Source organism: Cyprinodon tularosa, unplaced genomic scaffold, assembly GCF_016077235.1.
Source record: "Cyprinodon tularosa strain WSP-4 unplaced genomic scaffold, ASM1607723v1 ctg77, whole genome shotgun sequence".
NCBI lineage: Eukaryota > Metazoa > Chordata > Actinopteri > Cyprinodontiformes > Cyprinodontidae > Cyprinodon > Cyprinodon tularosa.
Window position 1 is genome coordinate 455,585 of NW_024039529.1, and position 18,565 is coordinate 474,149.

The window sequence follows — 18,565 nt, forward strand, 5'->3', positions numbered from 1 at the left end:
ACAATGGACCTGTAGAAAAAAAAACAAAACAAACATATTCCACTGGGAAAGCTTGACACAAGGCGTGTCTGCTAAAATTAACTTTTGACAAAAAAAGTAATGGTTCCATTGAGTGGGTTCAGAGTTTTTTAAGCTATTGAAAACTGTGTTTCAACTTTTAAATTGAAACCTGAACTTCTTGGTTACATTAACAAAAGAGCAAAGCCACTCCTTGTCCTCAGCTCAGAGCACACCAAGTTTCAAGTGCCACTTCATCCGCCTCACTCTTCTGCTCAAATGAATTCAGCGGCAGCGTGACTCACTTAAATGAGGAATGAGACAAAACAATTCCAGCTCATTTGACGCACAGTACCTGCAAGTTCACAAAGTCACACGTCACATGGCTTACTCTGATATAGACTGGAGACAAAAGACGTGGAAGAAACCTGAGCTTGCAACGCTCCTCTTTGTTACCATGACGACAGTTGTCGTCTATAGCCCTCAGTTGAAAAGGGAGCAGGCTCAGAGGACGGCTGAAAGAAGACTCCACCCACTGTGGGAATTCACAGATCTAACCTGGCAACTAAATACTTTTTGTACCTGTGAACATAAAAAAAACAGTCACTGAGCATCAACAAGGACTCATATTCTCCAAGCCATTTTTCTGTTTTATATACATAAATAAATGTTTAATCTCTGTTCTGTCTGACCTCTCTAAATCATGCAGGTGGATGCGGTATAGGGTGTGTTTCTGTGCAAGCAGGTGTAGCAGCAGGTTGAACAGGTTGTAAATGTCAGGCTGTTAAGCCCTCCCCTTTCTTCTATACCCAATTCTACCTGCAGGACAACTGCTGATTCATTCTTACAAATTGGAAGGTCTGTAAAGAGATTTGTGTGCACCTGTTCTCATCTGACACAGCTGAATAACAAGGTAAGGATTTTCTAGGATTAATTTCATCTTAGAATACTTACAGTCATGGAAAAAAAATATTAGACCACTCTGGTTTTCTTTAATTTCTGTTTCTAATGGCGCATTACTTGAAGAATAAAATAAATAAAGAAGAAACCAAGGACGGTCTAATATTTTTTTTTCCATGTCTATGTATGACTCAGGGCCTTATATAATCCTTTCAGGCAAAGCGCTGGTTTTACAAGAATTTACATTCAAAAGAGCAGACAAAACAATAAGGAAGTGGATATACTTTGTTTTAAAACAAAATTCAACAATGATATAAAAACAAACTGAACAAGAAAACATAAGAGACTGTTGAGGCATAATTGATTTTTTATCTGATTTGATGTTATATAAGACAGAGGTAGCAATGCTCCACTTACTCTACCAAAGATAACAGCTCTATGAAAGCCTAAATGTTAGAAATGTTGCAGTTAAAGGAAAATCCTCAACAGCTTAAATGTCACTCAATTAGTCATATTTCTGTTTGTGTGGTGGCCGAATGGTGTTTGCAGGGTATAGTGTTTCCTTTAGCCACTGTTTGTTCCTTTGTTTATGCTGGACTGATCTCTGGAAAGTTGAAGCTGACAGGGTTGTTGAGGCGATAGCTGCTACACACTCTGACAATCCAGCAGAGTGGGAACACTTTTCCACAGAAGAATCCTCTGAGCGTGACGGGTCAGAGGTAAACACGTCTCCTGTTGGCTTGTTGGTGTGACGCCTATGGTCAGATATACTCTCAGAGCTGTGCCATGGGAGGACGCCAGAATAACACGATGGACAGAAAGTGACAGTGGTTTGGAATTAAACTACCCACATATGTGGGTAGCACAGCTCAAAATGTTAGCAATGTTTGACAGATCTGAATTATAGCACATGGTCAGTGGGATTAAGAGATTTCTTTTTTTTTAGGTCTACTTTAAGGTTTAAGCATAATTAGAATTTTTCATGTCTGTTGTCATAAACAGTCACCCAACTAAAATAGGAACAAGTCAATACCTTGGGCTAAACCACCCTGTTAAACTGGTTTGACACCAACTGGTTTCATTTAGAATTTATGTCCTTTCATTGTAATTATATGACTTAAATGAAACAATAGGGGATCTATTCTTAACATTTGATTATCATAGGCAAAATAAAAAGTATATCATTTATTGTGTGTGATTTTTTTTAAATAACTTGATTAACTTGAATAACACTGTATTTTTCTCAGTTTTGTTTTTTAAAGTATTACATTGGAGAAAGTTATTATAGCATTTATATATAAACAGGTTTTCCACAGGTGCGAACAACAGCATCACACTTCAGATTTGCATTTGCTTGTTCAACAATAAAAATGCTATTATATTCAATTAATAATAATAATAACGGATACTTAGAACCTTCTCAGAGCACAAGGGCAATGTTCTACTACTAAATGATATTATACTATGACTGCAACTATAATATAATATATTGTTATAGTTGCAATCATTATAGTTGCAAAATATGTTAAGTATCCATTTTTTATCTTAGTTTTTGAAAAATCCCGACATAATTGTTCAAAAAAGATCAATGTATTTCTGCAGCAGCTTAGAGTGCCCACAAGTTCAAACCAGAAACAAGAAACATGGAGGTGGATACATTTGTATGCCAGCTTTCCTGGAGATCGGATTAAGGCTCCCCTCTGAGCGCACAGTTTTTTAGTTTTCACTCAAATGTTGCACTATATGTTTATTTTTATTTCAGTGTAAAACATTTGCTGTCTTTTATAATATTTTCTCTCGTATGTTTTCTGTAATTTACTACATTGTACAACAAAAAGGAAAGTTGTTAAGCTCCTATTGCTCTGAAACATTAATTTATATCTTTTTTTCCTTTTAGATAGAATAGCAACATTTCAGCCTAGAGACTTGAATCCATTCAGTTCTTTCCATTCTGGTGGATCATTTTCGAAAATGATAAGCAAATGTGAACAATTTGATTGATCCAGCATTCACACAGCAGGCTGGCGCTTGCATACCACCCACAGAGTTTCCATTTATTTTTCAAAGAGTGGAAAAAAACAGACACATGCTGTGTGGATGACAAACAAGCTAGTGAAAAACTGACCATAGATTACTTTTTCTATATCATTTCTGCTTGTCAATCTATTGCATGATAACATAGAAGAGAAAATTGTTTTATGTCATTTTCAGGTGGATGTGTCAAGATTTGATTGCTGAAACAAACACATGGCATAGATGTTTGAGGCTGAATGAGATCACCACATTTGCATGTCCTGTTTTCCAGGAGGCACCAATGTTACAGTCTGTAGATACATCATTTCACTGTGGTACTGAGAATGAACAAAGAAGCAGATCAACAAAGAGTCAAAGCAAGCCAGCCCCGAAGGGAACTGCTGTCATTTTTATGAAGGAGTCATGCCGATGGGAAAACACATAGCTTGGAGAGCATTTGTGCTAATTTACCTCCTTACTAAGTCACATTTTTCTCGGGAGAATGTATTGCTACTCTAGTGAACTGTATAAACTGCAGGAGTTACTGCACAGAAATTTGCAGATGAAATACCTGTGTTGTGGCTGAGGGTGTCATAATTCTGAAGCTGTTAACTATCAACTGAGAAGGTCTCAGGAGCTTGGAAAAGGTCAGCTCTTCAAGGATTTCATTTATAACTGGTGTCAGTAAAGCTGCCCTGTACTATCAAAGCTGCAATTTTATTATTGAAATGTTGGAAGATTGGTACAAGCAGAGAAGCTTTGCTGCAACAGGCATTTAACATATGAGGATCTCTCCTGAAGGCATTTACTCTTGGCAGGTGTACAAAGAGAGAGCCAGAGAGCCAAAACAGAATATTATCTGAAACATTTTTTTTTTTTAGATTTTTGCACTTCTACTGATATCATAATAACTTTTTATACATAGGATTAAATGGAAGTACTCAGCAGAGAGATATAGTATACAAAACTGACTATTATTTTTCAGTTTCCAATTAAATAAACTACCCCCATTAGGGAGTGTTTCATAAATTTGCAGGTTAAACATTTTGTCTTAAATTTTAAAAGGAAACTGGTGAAACTGGAAATAAGAACATTCTGCCACTCCCTCTCACTCTTGGACTATTTTTCAACTCAAATGCCATCATAACTAATTATTACTTGTGCTGAAAAAGTCTGACAAGAAAATCAGGAGTCTTGTCATTGTATTTTATTATTACCTGTCAATCTGAAATCTACAGCTGTTATTACTATTGGTTAATTACTCGTGTTATTTAAATATGGCTTTAACTTTGGGATATTTCTTATAAACACATTAAAGTTATTTTTTTTGTGAGTTTTTGCGGCACTAGTGGCCCATTTTTTCAACAGTAGGCTGACAGGAGAGAGGGTATGAGAGAGGGAGAGAGACATGCGGCAAAGAACCACAGGTTAGATTTGAACCCTGGGTCGGACGCGCCCAGGACTAAGGACTCCATACATGGGTCGTGCACGTGCGCCAAAATAAAATATAATAATTTATTTTACTATTAAACTACAGCCTTGAATCTGTTCTATGTAGCTGCCTGGAGTTGCGTTGCATCAGATGATTTGCTACCGTAGAGAGAACATAGAGACATAGTTTTCCTACCAATTCCTACCTACTGTAGCATACATCTAAAACCTTACTAAAGTAGGCTGCAATGAATTGTTCACAAATCATAACAATCAGCAATGAAGGTTGCAACTCTGGGATGCCATTTATTCTGTTTATGAATGCATAATTTAGGCAATTGTATTCTAATGTGGATTCAATAAGCAACACTAAGAAAAATAATCCCATAGGGTTAATGCTGACACTATATCAACCAATGAAAAAATACAGAATTCAGGTTAATACTTAGTTGGGTTTTATTGTTACTATGATTAATTCAGCTCTTAACTATTTAACCATTTAAGTGATCTAATAGGGCGCGAAAGTTCAACATCAATTTGTGTTGGAACCCCTAATTACTCAAAAGGAGAGACATCTCAGCAAAAGGAGAACATGTTGTCCTGCTGTAGTACAATGCTGTGTATCCTACATTTTTCATCCTAGTACACACACACACTACAACAGACATGCTGCAATGAAATTAAATCTTTTATTACGGTAAATCTTTTTTCTATTCATTTTTCAAAACATTTTTTACATACATGAAAAATAAGAAATAATTTAAAGGTAAATTTAACCCAGTGGTGATAATTGTCCAAAAGCTGAAAATATTTGTATTTTTGAAGATTTTCTTTTTGCTAAAAGAGCATCCCTGTTATGTTTCTTTTACTGTCAGTGTGAATAGATAGCAATTTTTGCTGATATGGTTGGTTGCTGTTTCAAAAATTCCCTCGGTGCTTCAGAGAAGTATCTTGATACTGTTTGACGCGTCTTTAAAAATTAATGTGACAGTTCATGTGACATTGTCAAGGTCTGTGATGTCCCTTGAGCAACATCCAATGACATTGCTCTTCGAAGAGCCCTTTGATTTTAACCTGACTGGTGGATCCAAAAAAAATATCTAACCTGCTCTAAAGTCAAATACACCCATAAGGCGGACAGCTATTCTATTGTATTCTTTTCTATTCTATACAGTTTTTTGTGTTTTTAGTTTAAAGTATAAAAGATTTTAAGCATGCATACTAACCATTGGCAGGTTTGTCGTAAGTTGTTATGGGTTTCGCCTGAGACTCTGTATTTTCTTTCTTGTGGGAGGCCCCCCTGTTAAATCAATAAATACAGTATGGATATACTAAAATATACACAGTAATAATGCTATATAACTTCAGGCTTTTAATGTGATGAAAAAAAAATCTTTTTAACTAATTTGAAACAAAGACAAAGTTACTGAGTTGTCTCTTTAAATGAGTTACTATATAACGAGCCTCAGTGATTGCTTGCTATCAAAGGAGGTTGTATAAAGGAAAGGTAGCACAAATATCTTTGTTTACATGTTTGTATTTTCTTTTCCTTTTAAACACAACAGGAAAATGATGTCTTTGAAAACCACAGCAAGCATCCTGCTGCTTCTTCAAGCATTTCACCTGGTATACCCACAAACTTCAACTGACTCTCCGGGACGTACAATTGATAATAGCTGGCTCCGTCAGCTGCCCAAAAATCAACTCGAAAGTGAAAATACTACATTTAGTGGAGAAAGCGAATTTGATCTGACAACTGATCCCGTGGCAGATTCCAGCAAAGAATTTACCAGTGGAATGGCATCTGGCTTCATGGCTGAAGAGAAGAACATGACAACTCCTGATAAGAGTTTAGACGAAACATTTGATGATTCCAACATTATGACTACAATCATTCCCGCTGTGTTTGAAAATGAAACAACTGAGGAACCAAAATCGCCAGCTGCAACCATCTCTGAAAGAAAGGAGACAACAGAGGCCACAGATTCAATTCAAAGTAACATGACCAACTACGAGCAGGAATTTAATACACCTATGACAACAGGAAGTACAACCACTGTCTCGAATACCAACTTACAGTCCACAACCACCATGGACTCCACAGCCTCCACTGAGCCCACAACCGCCATCGAGCCCACAACCGCCATCGAGTCCACAACCGCCATCGAGCCCACAACCGCCATCGAGCCCACAACCGCCATCGAGTCCACAACCGTCATCGAGTCCACAACCACCATCGAGTCCACAACCACCACAGGGCCCATGACCACAACCGAGTCCACAGCCACCACAGAGTCCACAACAACCATGGAGCCCATAACCACCACGGGGCCCATGACCACCACGGGGCCCATGACCACTACTACAACAATGACCACAACCCCAGGGAATGATAAAGGATTGACTAGTATTACAGAAACTACCAACACACCTACTACAACTACAGCAGCACCTGCGATATATACTTCAACTGAGCTACCATCTGAAACCACCCAAACTACATCTCTATCCCCCACCTCTGTGATGTCAGACATGCCAGATTTGGCTAATAAGACCGGAAAAATTGCAAGTGGCTCAGAGAGGGGCTCTGTGGCAGAATCAGGTATGGAAGGCTTCTATACACATGTTCAGGTCTGTGAATTTTCCTCTTTAAAACTGGGTATGGGTAAACAGCTAAACTAAATTTGGAAAGACACATTAAAGATGCATTCTTAGGTTTTCATGTGGTCTTTGATGTAGAGTGTCCAGACAGTTTTAAAGCTGTAGAAGAAACATTTAATTAGGCTGGATTCCTTGAAGGCAGAGCCAATAAATTAATAAAAAAAAAAACAGGAAAAAAAAGACAGCAAATATCATAAACTAAAGCAATAGAAAAAGTTAAATACTTGAGTTAAATACTATGAGATATACTTGGATGTTTCAGATCATCACATACAATTTATAGACAAATATAACCTGAATAAATATTATAAAGCAGTTTCACTTATTACCGGAAACATAATAACAAGAGAGCCAGAGCTGGATCTAAGGGAAAAGTAATAACGCCCAAACCAAATAATTGGTTTTCACACCCCAGGCATTAACAACTGCCAGGTGTTTGCCATTACTGACAACAAGTGAAGTGAGACCTGTAGAGCTTCTGATGATGTTCTGGGTTTTTCATTTTTTAAATCACCTGGAATTGTGAGTGACGCTCTGATGGATTTCAGTTTGGTAAACCAGCCACTCTCGGGAAAGTTAATCGCTGCTCAAAGTTTGTGTACAGAAATCTCTTTGTAGGCCTATGCAGACTCATAGATGCCGATTACTTTGGATCTCATCTGTTTTCAAATCACTTTAGATAGTGGCATGGTTATCTCTCGTGTTTAAGGAGAGATCAGACTGCCATAAAGCAACACTCTGGGTCACATGAGTTATTGAGTGATGGATCCGACCATCTCAAGTAAAATAGGTGCATTTTGGAGAACAGTAGCCCAAATGGAACATCGATACGAAAATAATTTAATATCTCTCAAATTAAGTTGTTGCTTGGGTTAAGAGTTACGCAGTATAAATTCACAGAGTAACTGTGTTTGATGTTGAAAAGTTCCTTTACTAGAATATCTGGTGTTTTTCCTCAGAACTCAATTGAAAGACATATGTCTTAGAAACGTTTAATACAAACTAATTTTAAGCAGAGAACGACAAGAAATCAGTCAGGTTTCCCCTCAGTTAGATTGCTTATGAGGGCATTTACCATGGTAGCATGTTAACACAGAGGGTATTTCCGCCCTTTCCCTGACCTGCATTTAGCTTCATCTCTTTTCCCACTGGCAGAGGACAAATGCTCGTTCTTTCAAAGGCAAAGGTTGTATTGAGTTTCAGGTTTTATTGATGGAGCCTCTAAGGGAGAAAGGGTCTGTTACAGCTTCTCTCTCAGCTGGACAATGAGACCCTGTTCTAGCTGCAAAAAGCCTGAAAAAAGCCAGCAGAGGACTGGGAACTGGGCTCCCCCAGGAGCGTGAGACTATCTTTGTTTTGTCAACCTTCAGGTTTGGAGGATTCGAAATTGGAAAAGGCTGCATGTTTTACGGATTCAATTTGCATTTCATTTTTTTTTTCTTCTAGTTCAACTACCTGGAAAGCAACATTTAGGCTAGTTCAGAGAAAACAAAAGGGCTGATAAAGAACTGGCATAGCGTTTGGTTTTAAAATAAAACTCGCATCCCGTGGACAGATGTGACAGGAAGACATAACGCTAACAAATGATGGCAATAAACAGTAGGAAAAACAGTTGTGAAACTGTGGGGGAGCCAGAAGCCGAAGAAAAAAAGAAAAGATTCTCCACAGTTACCATGACAGGCACAATGTGTTCACAAACAACATAGAATGACAGTGACTATGAGCAGATAAAGTTAAGCTTCTATAAATATCCTGTTAGTATAATACTTTCTCTGACCTAAGAAAAAAAATATAATAATAATAATACACCCCTCACCTCAAGGTGCTTGATCTCACTTGGATACAGTAATTACCACAGTGTTAAAGAAGGCTTCAGGATAAATGATAATGTCAGGTTCAGAGATGGGAAGTAACGAAGTACAAATACTTCGTTACTGTACTCAAGTAGATTTTTCTGATATTTTTACTTTACTTTACTACTTATTTTTATGGCGACTTTTTACTTCTACTCCTTACATTTTTACACAAATATCTGTACTTTCTACTCCTTACATTTTAAAAAATTGGCTCGTTACTTTAGTTTTGAATCATTTCAATAGAGTTACCGTTATTATTTTTCACGTCACTGTGAAAACGGAGCCGTTTTCCCCCTCTGTTCCCAAAGTGTAGCCGCTGTCTATCACGCACAGCGTCACATCCTTCACTACATTTCCCAGCATGCACCACAAACCGGCCATCATGGCGGCGGCAGTTCCAAACAATTCACCAGGTAATTTACACTAGTTCCGAAATTACAACGTCACCTTTCATTCAACACTTTACTTACTCACCAGCGTAGCAAACTCTGAAGGTACCCACTGCGACAGTTTTAATATACATTCCGTAGTCGGTAATAAAACTTCCCAGTCAAATTACACATTCTCTTCCCTTAGTCCGTCAGCATACTGGTCCGTGTGGAAACACGTACCGCATCGGAGCCAGTCTCTTATCCATTGTCCCAGGGCATTGAAAAAGACTATTAGGGGGCAGGGGTGTTAAGTGGGATTTCAATGAATGTAATAATTGTTTGCATGGTAATAAGTAGGTGAAATGGTAATGTTAGCATGGTTAAATTATTTCATTAATATGTATGTTTTTGTATGAATGATGCTATTGTCTGTATTTATTTTTCTACAATGTTTTTTTTTTTAATTAACTTTATTTAAACAAGGTGGGTAGAAACAAGTTAGGCAATAAGAACATTAGAATTCTAATTCTATAGAAGGCATAGTAGAGGCAGATTTCAGAATGAAAATACAAAGTAACTTTGATGAGGAAAATAAAAAATGCGTGAGTAATGCTAATAATACAATAAAATAACATAAAGACAAGGGGATTCATATGTTAGGATTAATGTACATCAGTGGGCAGTTCCATTAGTATTTCAGTCAGGTATTTGTAAGATTCGATACATTCAAGAGATGTCAAATATAAATTAAATTCAGATAAAAAAATACTAAAGATAGGGGAGGATCTCAAGACTCTGTTTATGAATAAAGAATTTTGCTAAACAAAAAATTAGGTTACAACAGAGTTCTATTGTTTTGTCTTTCAATAGTATTCCAAAAACTACCATATCTCTAGAAATAGAATTAGGGAGTGCAATTTTTGATTTGATCCATCTTTCTAAACAATTCCAAAATGTTTTAGTCTGACTGCATTCATAGAAGAAATGGTCTATAGTTTCTACATCACTTTCACAGAATGAGCATTTATTGTCATCAATATTAAAACGGATTCTTAGTAGTTCTTTTGATGGGTAGATGGCAGTTTCTTTAGCTTTTGGTTGTATAGGAAGTTTAAAAAAAAAGGTCTTGGTATTTCAATTTTTGTTCAAATTTGCAAAGAATGTTATTTTTATTTATTTTCCCAGGGAACAAAGTTTCATTTAGATAGTTTCTAATTGTGTGGTTATTGAATTTTTGATCAGTGATTGATATTCCATTAATAGATAAATCGGGTAGTTTGGGGGTAATTGGATGATATATTATTATATTTTGAATCTGATTAATAAATTGTTCTGGCAAGGCGTTAAGTTATCTTGTAAATTCATCTTTTGGAGGAAGGAACTGATATTTTGTACAGAATTGTTCGTAATTTAATATGTAACCATTAGTGTCCATTAAGTGTATAATAGACCAAATATTCTTCTCCATCCAATCTTTGTAGAATAATGACTTATTGCGATGTAGAATAAATCTATTATTCCATATGATAGAGGAGTGTGGCGAGTAGTTATGAACATATATCATTTTCCATTTTTTCTACAATGTTAACTGTGCTTTATTGGGGATTTCCCTTCCTGTTTAGTTGGGCTGTCCCAATTGGCTGATTATTGGTGGGTCTATTTAAGGGGCACACTCCCAATGGCTTAGGGGTCTGCTTGGAGAGACTGGTTGGAGAAACTGCTCTTCAAGGTCTGCTTAGAGAGACTATATTTAAAGTCAGCTTGCTGTGAGGCTGTCAGTGTTTTGTATTGCCTGCAATGGCCGGTTTTGTTTTCTTTATTTGAAAGTATTTTGTTTTTTTTTGTCTTCACCGTTGCACCAGTAAACCGCTACACGCTTTTGAACTGGAATTTTGTTGTCCGCTGGTTCTTACCACCTTTTTGCAAGTCATCTGCTTACTCCTCCTCTGACGTGAGACGGGAGCTGGTGAGCCGTTTTCTCACAAATACCAAATTCAGTCTAATTGGATGGGAATCTATGTTGCATTTGACGCACCACTACAAGATGAATCGACAGATTCGGCGGTATTCATTCGCTGCAAATCATTGCAGCTTGGTGGCGTTAGCATAGTAGTATGGACGACGAGATGATTGAAAATGAACACAACGGAGATCTAGTCCTATTGGCAGACATCCATTTAAAATGTAGGCAACGGCATGAAAAAAGTGGTTTCTACTTTTACTTTTATACTTTAAGTAAATTTACAAGCCTGTACTTTGTTACTTTTACTTGAGTAAAGACGTTTAATCAGTACTTCCACTTTTACCAGAGTATTTTTTAACACAAGTATCTGTACTTTTACTCAAGTACGGAAAATGAGTACTTTTGCCATCTCTGGTCAGGTTTACTTAAACAACTTCAGCAGTTCTAATTTGTCCATTTACTGAGTGTATTCTGTTACTGTTCTCTAGAGTTATCTTTAGGTGATTTATTTCACCCTTAAGCACTTCATATCCAGGCTAAGGAAGCAACATTCAAGCTGCAAGGCCAGGTTATTGAATTCATTAATAATTACGGTTTGAAATATGACGTAGCACACATTGAAATTAAAATTTTGATGTATCTCTTGATAGAAACAATTTAACACCCCAAACTAAATAAGGGATTTATATATGTTTAAAAACCACCAACCCAAATACTTGTTGACAGCATTTATCGCAGAATTGATCATAATACTGTTCATAAATCTGTTGATCACTAAAAAGATGGGTTTTCTGTATATTTCCTGAACAGAATTTTTTTGTTTGTTTGTTTGTTTGATTTTAACCTGGAGATCAAGAAGATATGTCAAAATTTGCATATATAATGTGAATAGCCAATTACCAACTTATATTTTCTGTTGGATGATAAAAGTTACTTTTTTTTATTTGTCACCAAAGTACATCCTTCTGTGGCAGATGCACACAGTTGTACTTATGGCAAGGAGTAAGCTTTTCAAACAGATTTTAATGGTATAAGAAAACATACAATTGTGATTTATTTCAAAATGTTATAATCATAGTTGATATATGGGGAGTGGTGGCCTAGTGGCTAGGAATAGGACATAGGGCTTGGAATCTTGCGGTTGTGAGTTTGAAACCCACTCCCATAGCCTGCCACTCTGGGCCCCTGAGCAAGGACCCTTAACCCCACACTGCTCCCTGGGTGCTGCAAATGGCATTCCACTGCTCCCCAATGGGATGGGTGAAATGTAGAGATTAATTTAGTTGCGCTCTATTTGTGACAGTGTAATGACAATAAACGCTGAAAAAAAAAAAAAAATATATATATATATATATATATAATAGCCAAGCATCTATTGCAAAAAAGATATTGCAATAAGGATAAACCAGTAACTAAGACGTGCAATATAGTTTCCGATGTATAAACATCAGATTTGATGTCACTATAACTTTGTGTGCTTTGTTAAAGTGTGTCTTAAGTGACTTATGTTAGGCACTTAGGATAAGTAGAAAAGTTTATCATATGCAAAAAAAAAAAAATTCTACTAATTAAGATTATTTGGTACTGCCATCTTAAAAGACATCTAAAAGTTCCTCACTCTGCTTTTTAATTGATAGATAAAAAGTTCCTTAAAGAAAAACGGCAACAAGAATTGAAGGGAAACTGTAGTTATGTTTTATTCTATCAGAAGTTTATCAATGAGGTGTATTTAAGACTTAAGTCACCCAGTAAAAAAGCAACTTAGCATGTCATTACTGAATGTTGTTTCCACCTGATCTTCTGTGCATCCTGTAATTACCTCTGGGCTATAGTGAAATTAATTGTTATATGTGGTCCATCGAGATATCGTCTGAGATAAGTCATCTATGTGTCATTCACTTTTTATAAAGCTCATTTAGATGATGAACTCAGTAAGCCACTCTAAAATATTCAAATGTATTCAGAAAATTATCAGGGTTTTTGGCATGTTAATTGCATTAATTATCCCTGTGTAAATTTTGCAATTCTGCCTAAGTAGGATGTGTATCTATGCAGCGTGTCGACACGTTTTTCAAAAACACATTTTCAACCCTAATTATGTGACAATTAGCCCTCAAAGATGGGAGATGATATAAATCATTTAATTGTTGACAAATTATTTATAACTCTTTCCCACCCACACATCCATATCCCTCCTTTCTCTAATGAAGGTTCAGAGCTGGATCCTTACAGAACTAAGAGGAACGCAGCCTGGTTAGCTGTACTGGGAACGGCGGCGGCAGCAGCTGTTCTGGGATTGGTAGCCTACATCATTCTGAAAAAGAAACATCAAAAAGCTTTCTCTCACAGGAAGTTGGTGGAGGAATTCCCTTCAGATCCAGGTAGGCTAACCCTAGCACATCTGTTCAGTACAGTAAACATAACTTCATGTCCCAGTAATGCTAAAAAGGCAGGACAACAACCAGGTGTTTAAAACATTCTTAAACCATCCATCCAAGTATTTTCCATCTCATCCATCAGGGTCACAGTGGGGCTGGTGCTTAACTCTAGCAGTATATGGGCAAATGAAAGAGTACACCGTGGACAGGTCGCCAGCCTATCACGGGGCAGAGATACAACCATGCTCACACACACACACCTAAGAGCTATTTAGACTTGCTAATGAACCAAACAGTATTTTTGGGGGGCTGTGGGAGGAAGCTGGACCACCCAGAGAGAACCCACTCATGCACAGAGAGAACATACACTATGCAGAAAGACCGATCTGTAAATACGCAGTTTAGTGTGTTCATTCAGTACAGATTGTACTTCTCCAATGTCTGATTGTGTGTTGTGTCCAAAGCTACAAAAAAACTAACATATGCTACTGATTTCAATAATGTGAAAGAGCTTTTGTCAATATTAAATGGAGTAGTAGCGTGTTTATTTTTGTATTTAATTTACTTTTAAGTTTCAAGACGGTTTCACAGGGGAAAAAAATAAATTTTTTTTCTTTTATTTATCGTTTCAAAAATGTTTTTATTAATTTTAAGGTCTAGCATTTCCACTAGATGATGGTCTATACTGTATGACCCAGCCAAATCTGGATTTGTTTGCCTAAGTGTGACACTTCAACCACAAAAAGCTCATAACACTACTGCCTCAGTCAGCTACTAAGGCACGTTGATACACTGATTTATTGTGAGACATCAAAGTAAAGGAAGTTAAATAAAAAGTGTCATTTTATGCCCATGTTATTACATCCTAATAGTCCCCATTTATTTCCCCAGAGAGTTTTTATGTTCATTCATTCACTAGTTTCCACAAGTTTAACATTGTTGGAAGATATGATACATAGCCAATTAACACCTGTTAATGAGAAAGCTTTGGATGTTCTGGCTGGCAGATTTTATAGCCTCCAGACTGCACTGTAACTGGCTGCTATTTGAAGCTGCATAACTCATCCAGCTTTAATAAGGTAACCCTTCAATAATGAGGAAATCTCACCATGCAAAATAGGATCATGTTGCAGGATAGCTAACAATCTGTCTCTTTCCTGTCATAAGCACTGAGTAACTATGCACTTTGTCAGTCACAGTTTCCCCTAAGAACCCTCATATTTAACTTCTCTGTAAAACTCAGAGCAAAATTAAATGGCACAGGACTGCAGGGAACATTTGTTTTCTAAGACACCCACAAGCATATACTCCTACTGCAGATATAGAAATTTCGGGTCATGGTGACAAGTTATTTTGTGTGTGGTCCTCAGAGATTTCAAAAATTAATTAGATATTGACCTATTGTAAGTATGGAACTGTACCCATTGTTCCAATAAAATTATTGTGAAGTTATAAGAAGAATAGTTATTTAATAAAATCCCACATAGAAATGCCAATTTGATTATATATAAACAGAGGTGATAAATATGCTCACTAGGTACTTTCATTATTAAATTATTATTATGAAAATGTTTCTAAAAAAATTAATCTATATAGATGGTGTTGGATTGATAAATCAATAATGAGTTAAATTGTGTTCTCGTTGTTTCTGTGTACATTTGTATTCTTCCCTGAATCAAATGTCCTACAGATGTTAATGATTATTTGCACATTTTATTTTAGCTGTTCTAAAAGTGTTGTTTCTATAATTGCAGAGATTGTTTTGTATTTTTCTAAACTGGTTGCTGTTTTTCTTTTTTCGGTTTTTTAGCCAAAACATTTCTAAATATATTACCTGAACATCACTTTTCTTATCAACTGTACACTACGTCATTGATCTCTGAGACTTTTCTTTACTTATTTCGCTTCACAGCTTCACTTTTACATTTTTGTTCTTTCTCTTTAAATTTTACTCTTATGTCTTCTGTTTGCTTTTTTTGTCATGCTCAAATGTCCCTAATTTTGGATGTTATTAGTAATTCTTATCAATTTATCTTATAAAGATATCTTATCTTATCTCTTTTTGACCTTGTTTGTTCCATAACAGGAGTTATAGAAACCCACACAAAATTACTTTAGGCTTTTGCCTTTTATAGACTTTCCTATTAATAAATTTTTTACTGTTTGGCAGCTTATTGTTTACGATCATGAAGTATCGTAACCCTACCTAACCCTATTTACATCTATATTTTACATATTGTATGTCACACAGATAGACTTACAAAATACGAAATAGATTTTTTAAACATTCTTATTAGCACATACAGTCTGGTTGGTATCCCTGCAATGTCAGCACAACTTTTCATGACTACCAAAAGAGCAATATTAGAGTTTAGTTGAGTTTTAGATTAAACACCTAACTAAATCAACATGGTTTTAACATTATTTCTAAACAACTATCTGTTTTTAGGGGTTGAACATGAGAGTCAAGTGTTAACTACAGGCAGCAAGCCAATGAAAAAAGATTAAAATATTTCTACTGATTGATTAAATTAAGTGAGAAGTGAAAAAAAATTACAATGTCATAATCAAATGTAAAAATACCCAAAAATTTAACAATGATTTGGATTTTCAGTTCACAGATTAGACAACGATGAACCTTTGGACCTAAACTATGGTGGCTCAGCTTACTACAACCCAGCACTCCAGAGGGACAGCATCCAAATGACCAACATTCCAGGACGCCGTTGAAACTGAAAGCACTTCTGGGAGAAAAATTATCATTTTTGGAAAAGAATGTGACATTTTTGGAAACGGACTGTTGTAGAGTTGCACTTGTTAATGGGAAAAGGGATCAATTTCCAGTAGATTAGGTTTGAGATACAAATAATGCATTGTATTTGCAAGAAGACTCTAAGTTATACTGCAATAGCCAAAATGAACTTTCTGCCATTTAAGTATGTTGCCAAAGGGAAACAAATGAAGTCATTCTAACATTAAAATTTTCTTTTAAATTTGTTTTAATGAAGGATTTAAAAGGTGTTTTGGTACAACTTTTGTGAAAATATTTTACAGGCAAAAACGGCATCCAAAACATTCAAAACTAGAAAATAAAACAAAAATATAACCTTGCTTCTACGGCTTAATAGAAAGGAAATGCTGGTTTTGGACCATTTGGATACCTGAGAACACTGCTGACCAGCTGTTATATTTGAACCCAATTTCAGAAGCCCAGATGAACAATCACTTTACGTATATTTACCAGCAATCTCCTGCTGTTACAGCATGATGCAGGACACAGGTCATATTAAAAGCGTAATTTGAGCTATTCCACAACTGGCAATTTACAGCCAGTTTGAGATTTTGAAAAATGAAGGACTAAAAAGGAGGCCATTTGTTTCCATGAGAGAAAGCTGGACGCTGTTTGCTAACTGATTTTTCTTTGAAATTGAAGGTGTGTATTTGTTACCTTTAGGGACTTTTTTAGTTACAAAAATATATCATAATACACTTTTCATCTCATTCAGCCTCTAGGTGTCTGAGCAGAGATCTGCTTGTAGTATCAGCCTGCTCTTTGGAGAATTATATGGTTACCTGCTACATAAAGTAACTATTAATCATAGATTGGTTTTCTTTATTTTTAATCGTGGCCTTGAAGGCCTTCTAAAAGAAAAGCCTCTGTTGTAATCACATCTCTGCCTTATGTATCGCAACTTTGTAATTTTATACCTACATTCACATATACTGTATATACATATATAATCAGGATAGGTTTGCTACAGTCTACTTTTCTGGTTTACATAAGAATTTATCATCACACATGTCAAGCAAAGAACCACTCAAAATAAATGTTTGGCTGCTTCCATCCCTTCACTCTTCATTACCTGAATGAAGTCTGCACTCCATCAATATCTTCTGTCAATATGATTGATTTGTACCTTGGCTTGGCCTAAACAGCCAGCAACAAGTTGGAAACTGTTTTGCTTTGTTGGTATATCCAGCAGGTGTGGCAGATTTGCTTCCTTCCTTCCTATTTGTAATTTCTGACATCAATTAGTGCTGTTGCTTGTTCCCCCTAAAGAGTCACAGCAATTATAGCTGAAATAATGGAGAAGATAAATAGTGGGGGATTTTAGACCCTCTGCTGGTTAAAAAGCTTCACATCTTGACAATTCTTGGGCAAAAGATTAGCAACAAGTATTAAAATACTTTTATTAGTTGGACGATTTTCAAAATCTAAACACAAAAAAAATATTTTTAATCTCCTCAAACAGAACATGCAAAAACTGTAAGTATCACATTGTTGTTAACATGGGGGATTGAATTATTTTATTTATTTGCAGTGGCTTGCTAAAGTTCTCATGACATCAGACTTTTTTCATACTTTTTCACAATGTTCAATGTCATTTATTAGGTTTCTATGTGATAGCCAACCTTAAGTAGTGCATGCTAATGAGTAAGCAAGATGATTTAAGAGTCTACCATAGCTTTCCAGTCAGATCAAGGTCAAGACTTTGAGTGGGCCATTCTAAGACAGGGAGTAGTCTGCTGAGAAGGAAGAATACAGAATAAGGAATACCATCATTCCCTATGCTGCTGGAGTATCTGAAAAACTCAGGAGGATTTTCAATCAGCACCAGATCCCTTTGCACTTCAAACCTGGCAACAACCTGAGACAAAAACTGGATCACCCCAAAGTCAAGACACCCAGATACAAGACCGACAATGTGGTTTAGGCCATTTAGTGTAGGGAAGAGAGCACAGACCTGTACATTGGAGAGACTGTTGTGTACACTCAAAAAAAGCAAACTGGGTGTCTGTTACCTTGTCTTATGTCTAACATGTAGCTTCTACTATATAAAATCATGTTTTGTGGTTGAACAGTTTTAAATCATGTAGATTTAGCATAAAATGCAACAACTTAAAATTTACTTGAATAATTTATGTTAAAACAACCTAATTCTAATGGGTTAAGATTGCAAATCAATAACACTCCAAAGCAGTAGGTGGCAGTAA

The 18,565-nt window shown here is 36.2% G+C and overlaps 1 protein-coding gene and 1 long non-coding RNA gene across 2 annotated transcripts; both read left to right on the forward strand.

Moving 5' to 3' along the window:
* Positions 1 to 763: 763 nt before the first annotated feature.
* muc15 (mucin 15, cell surface associated) lies at positions 764 to 17,414 on the forward strand. Its single transcript, XM_038270633.1, has 4 exons — positions 764 to 910; positions 5,907 to 6,943; positions 13,403 to 13,573; positions 16,185 to 17,414. Exons 2-4 carry the CDS (start codon positions 5,911 to 5,913, stop codon positions 16,298 to 16,300), a joined length of 1,320 nt encoding a protein of 439 aa, XP_038126561.1. The 5' UTR covers positions 764 to 910; positions 5,907 to 5,910; the 3' UTR covers positions 16,301 to 17,414.
* Positions 6,960 to 12,515, forward strand: LOC119773584. The gene is made up of 2 exons (XR_005279435.1): positions 6,960 to 8,896; positions 11,612 to 12,515. It is a non-coding gene; the product is annotated as an uncharacterized LOC119773584 (long non-coding RNA).
* Positions 17,415 to 18,565: the final 1,151 nt, after the last annotated feature.

What these genes read in the sequence shown, in the direction of transcription:
- muc15 (XM_038270633.1), top strand. Translation starts at nt 5,911, where the DNA reads ATGATGTCTTTGAAAACCACAGCAAGCATCCTGCTGCTTCTTCAAGCA. An exon ending in GGGCTCTGTGGCAGAATCAG is followed by an intron (nt 6,944 to 13,402) that starts GTATGGAAGGCT and finishes TCTCTAATGAAG; the next exon opens with GTTCAGAGCTGGATCCTTAC. An exon ending in GGAATTCCCTTCAGATCCAG is followed by an intron (nt 13,574 to 16,184) that starts GTAGGCTAACCC and finishes TTGGATTTTCAG; the next exon opens with TTCACAGATTAGACAACGAT.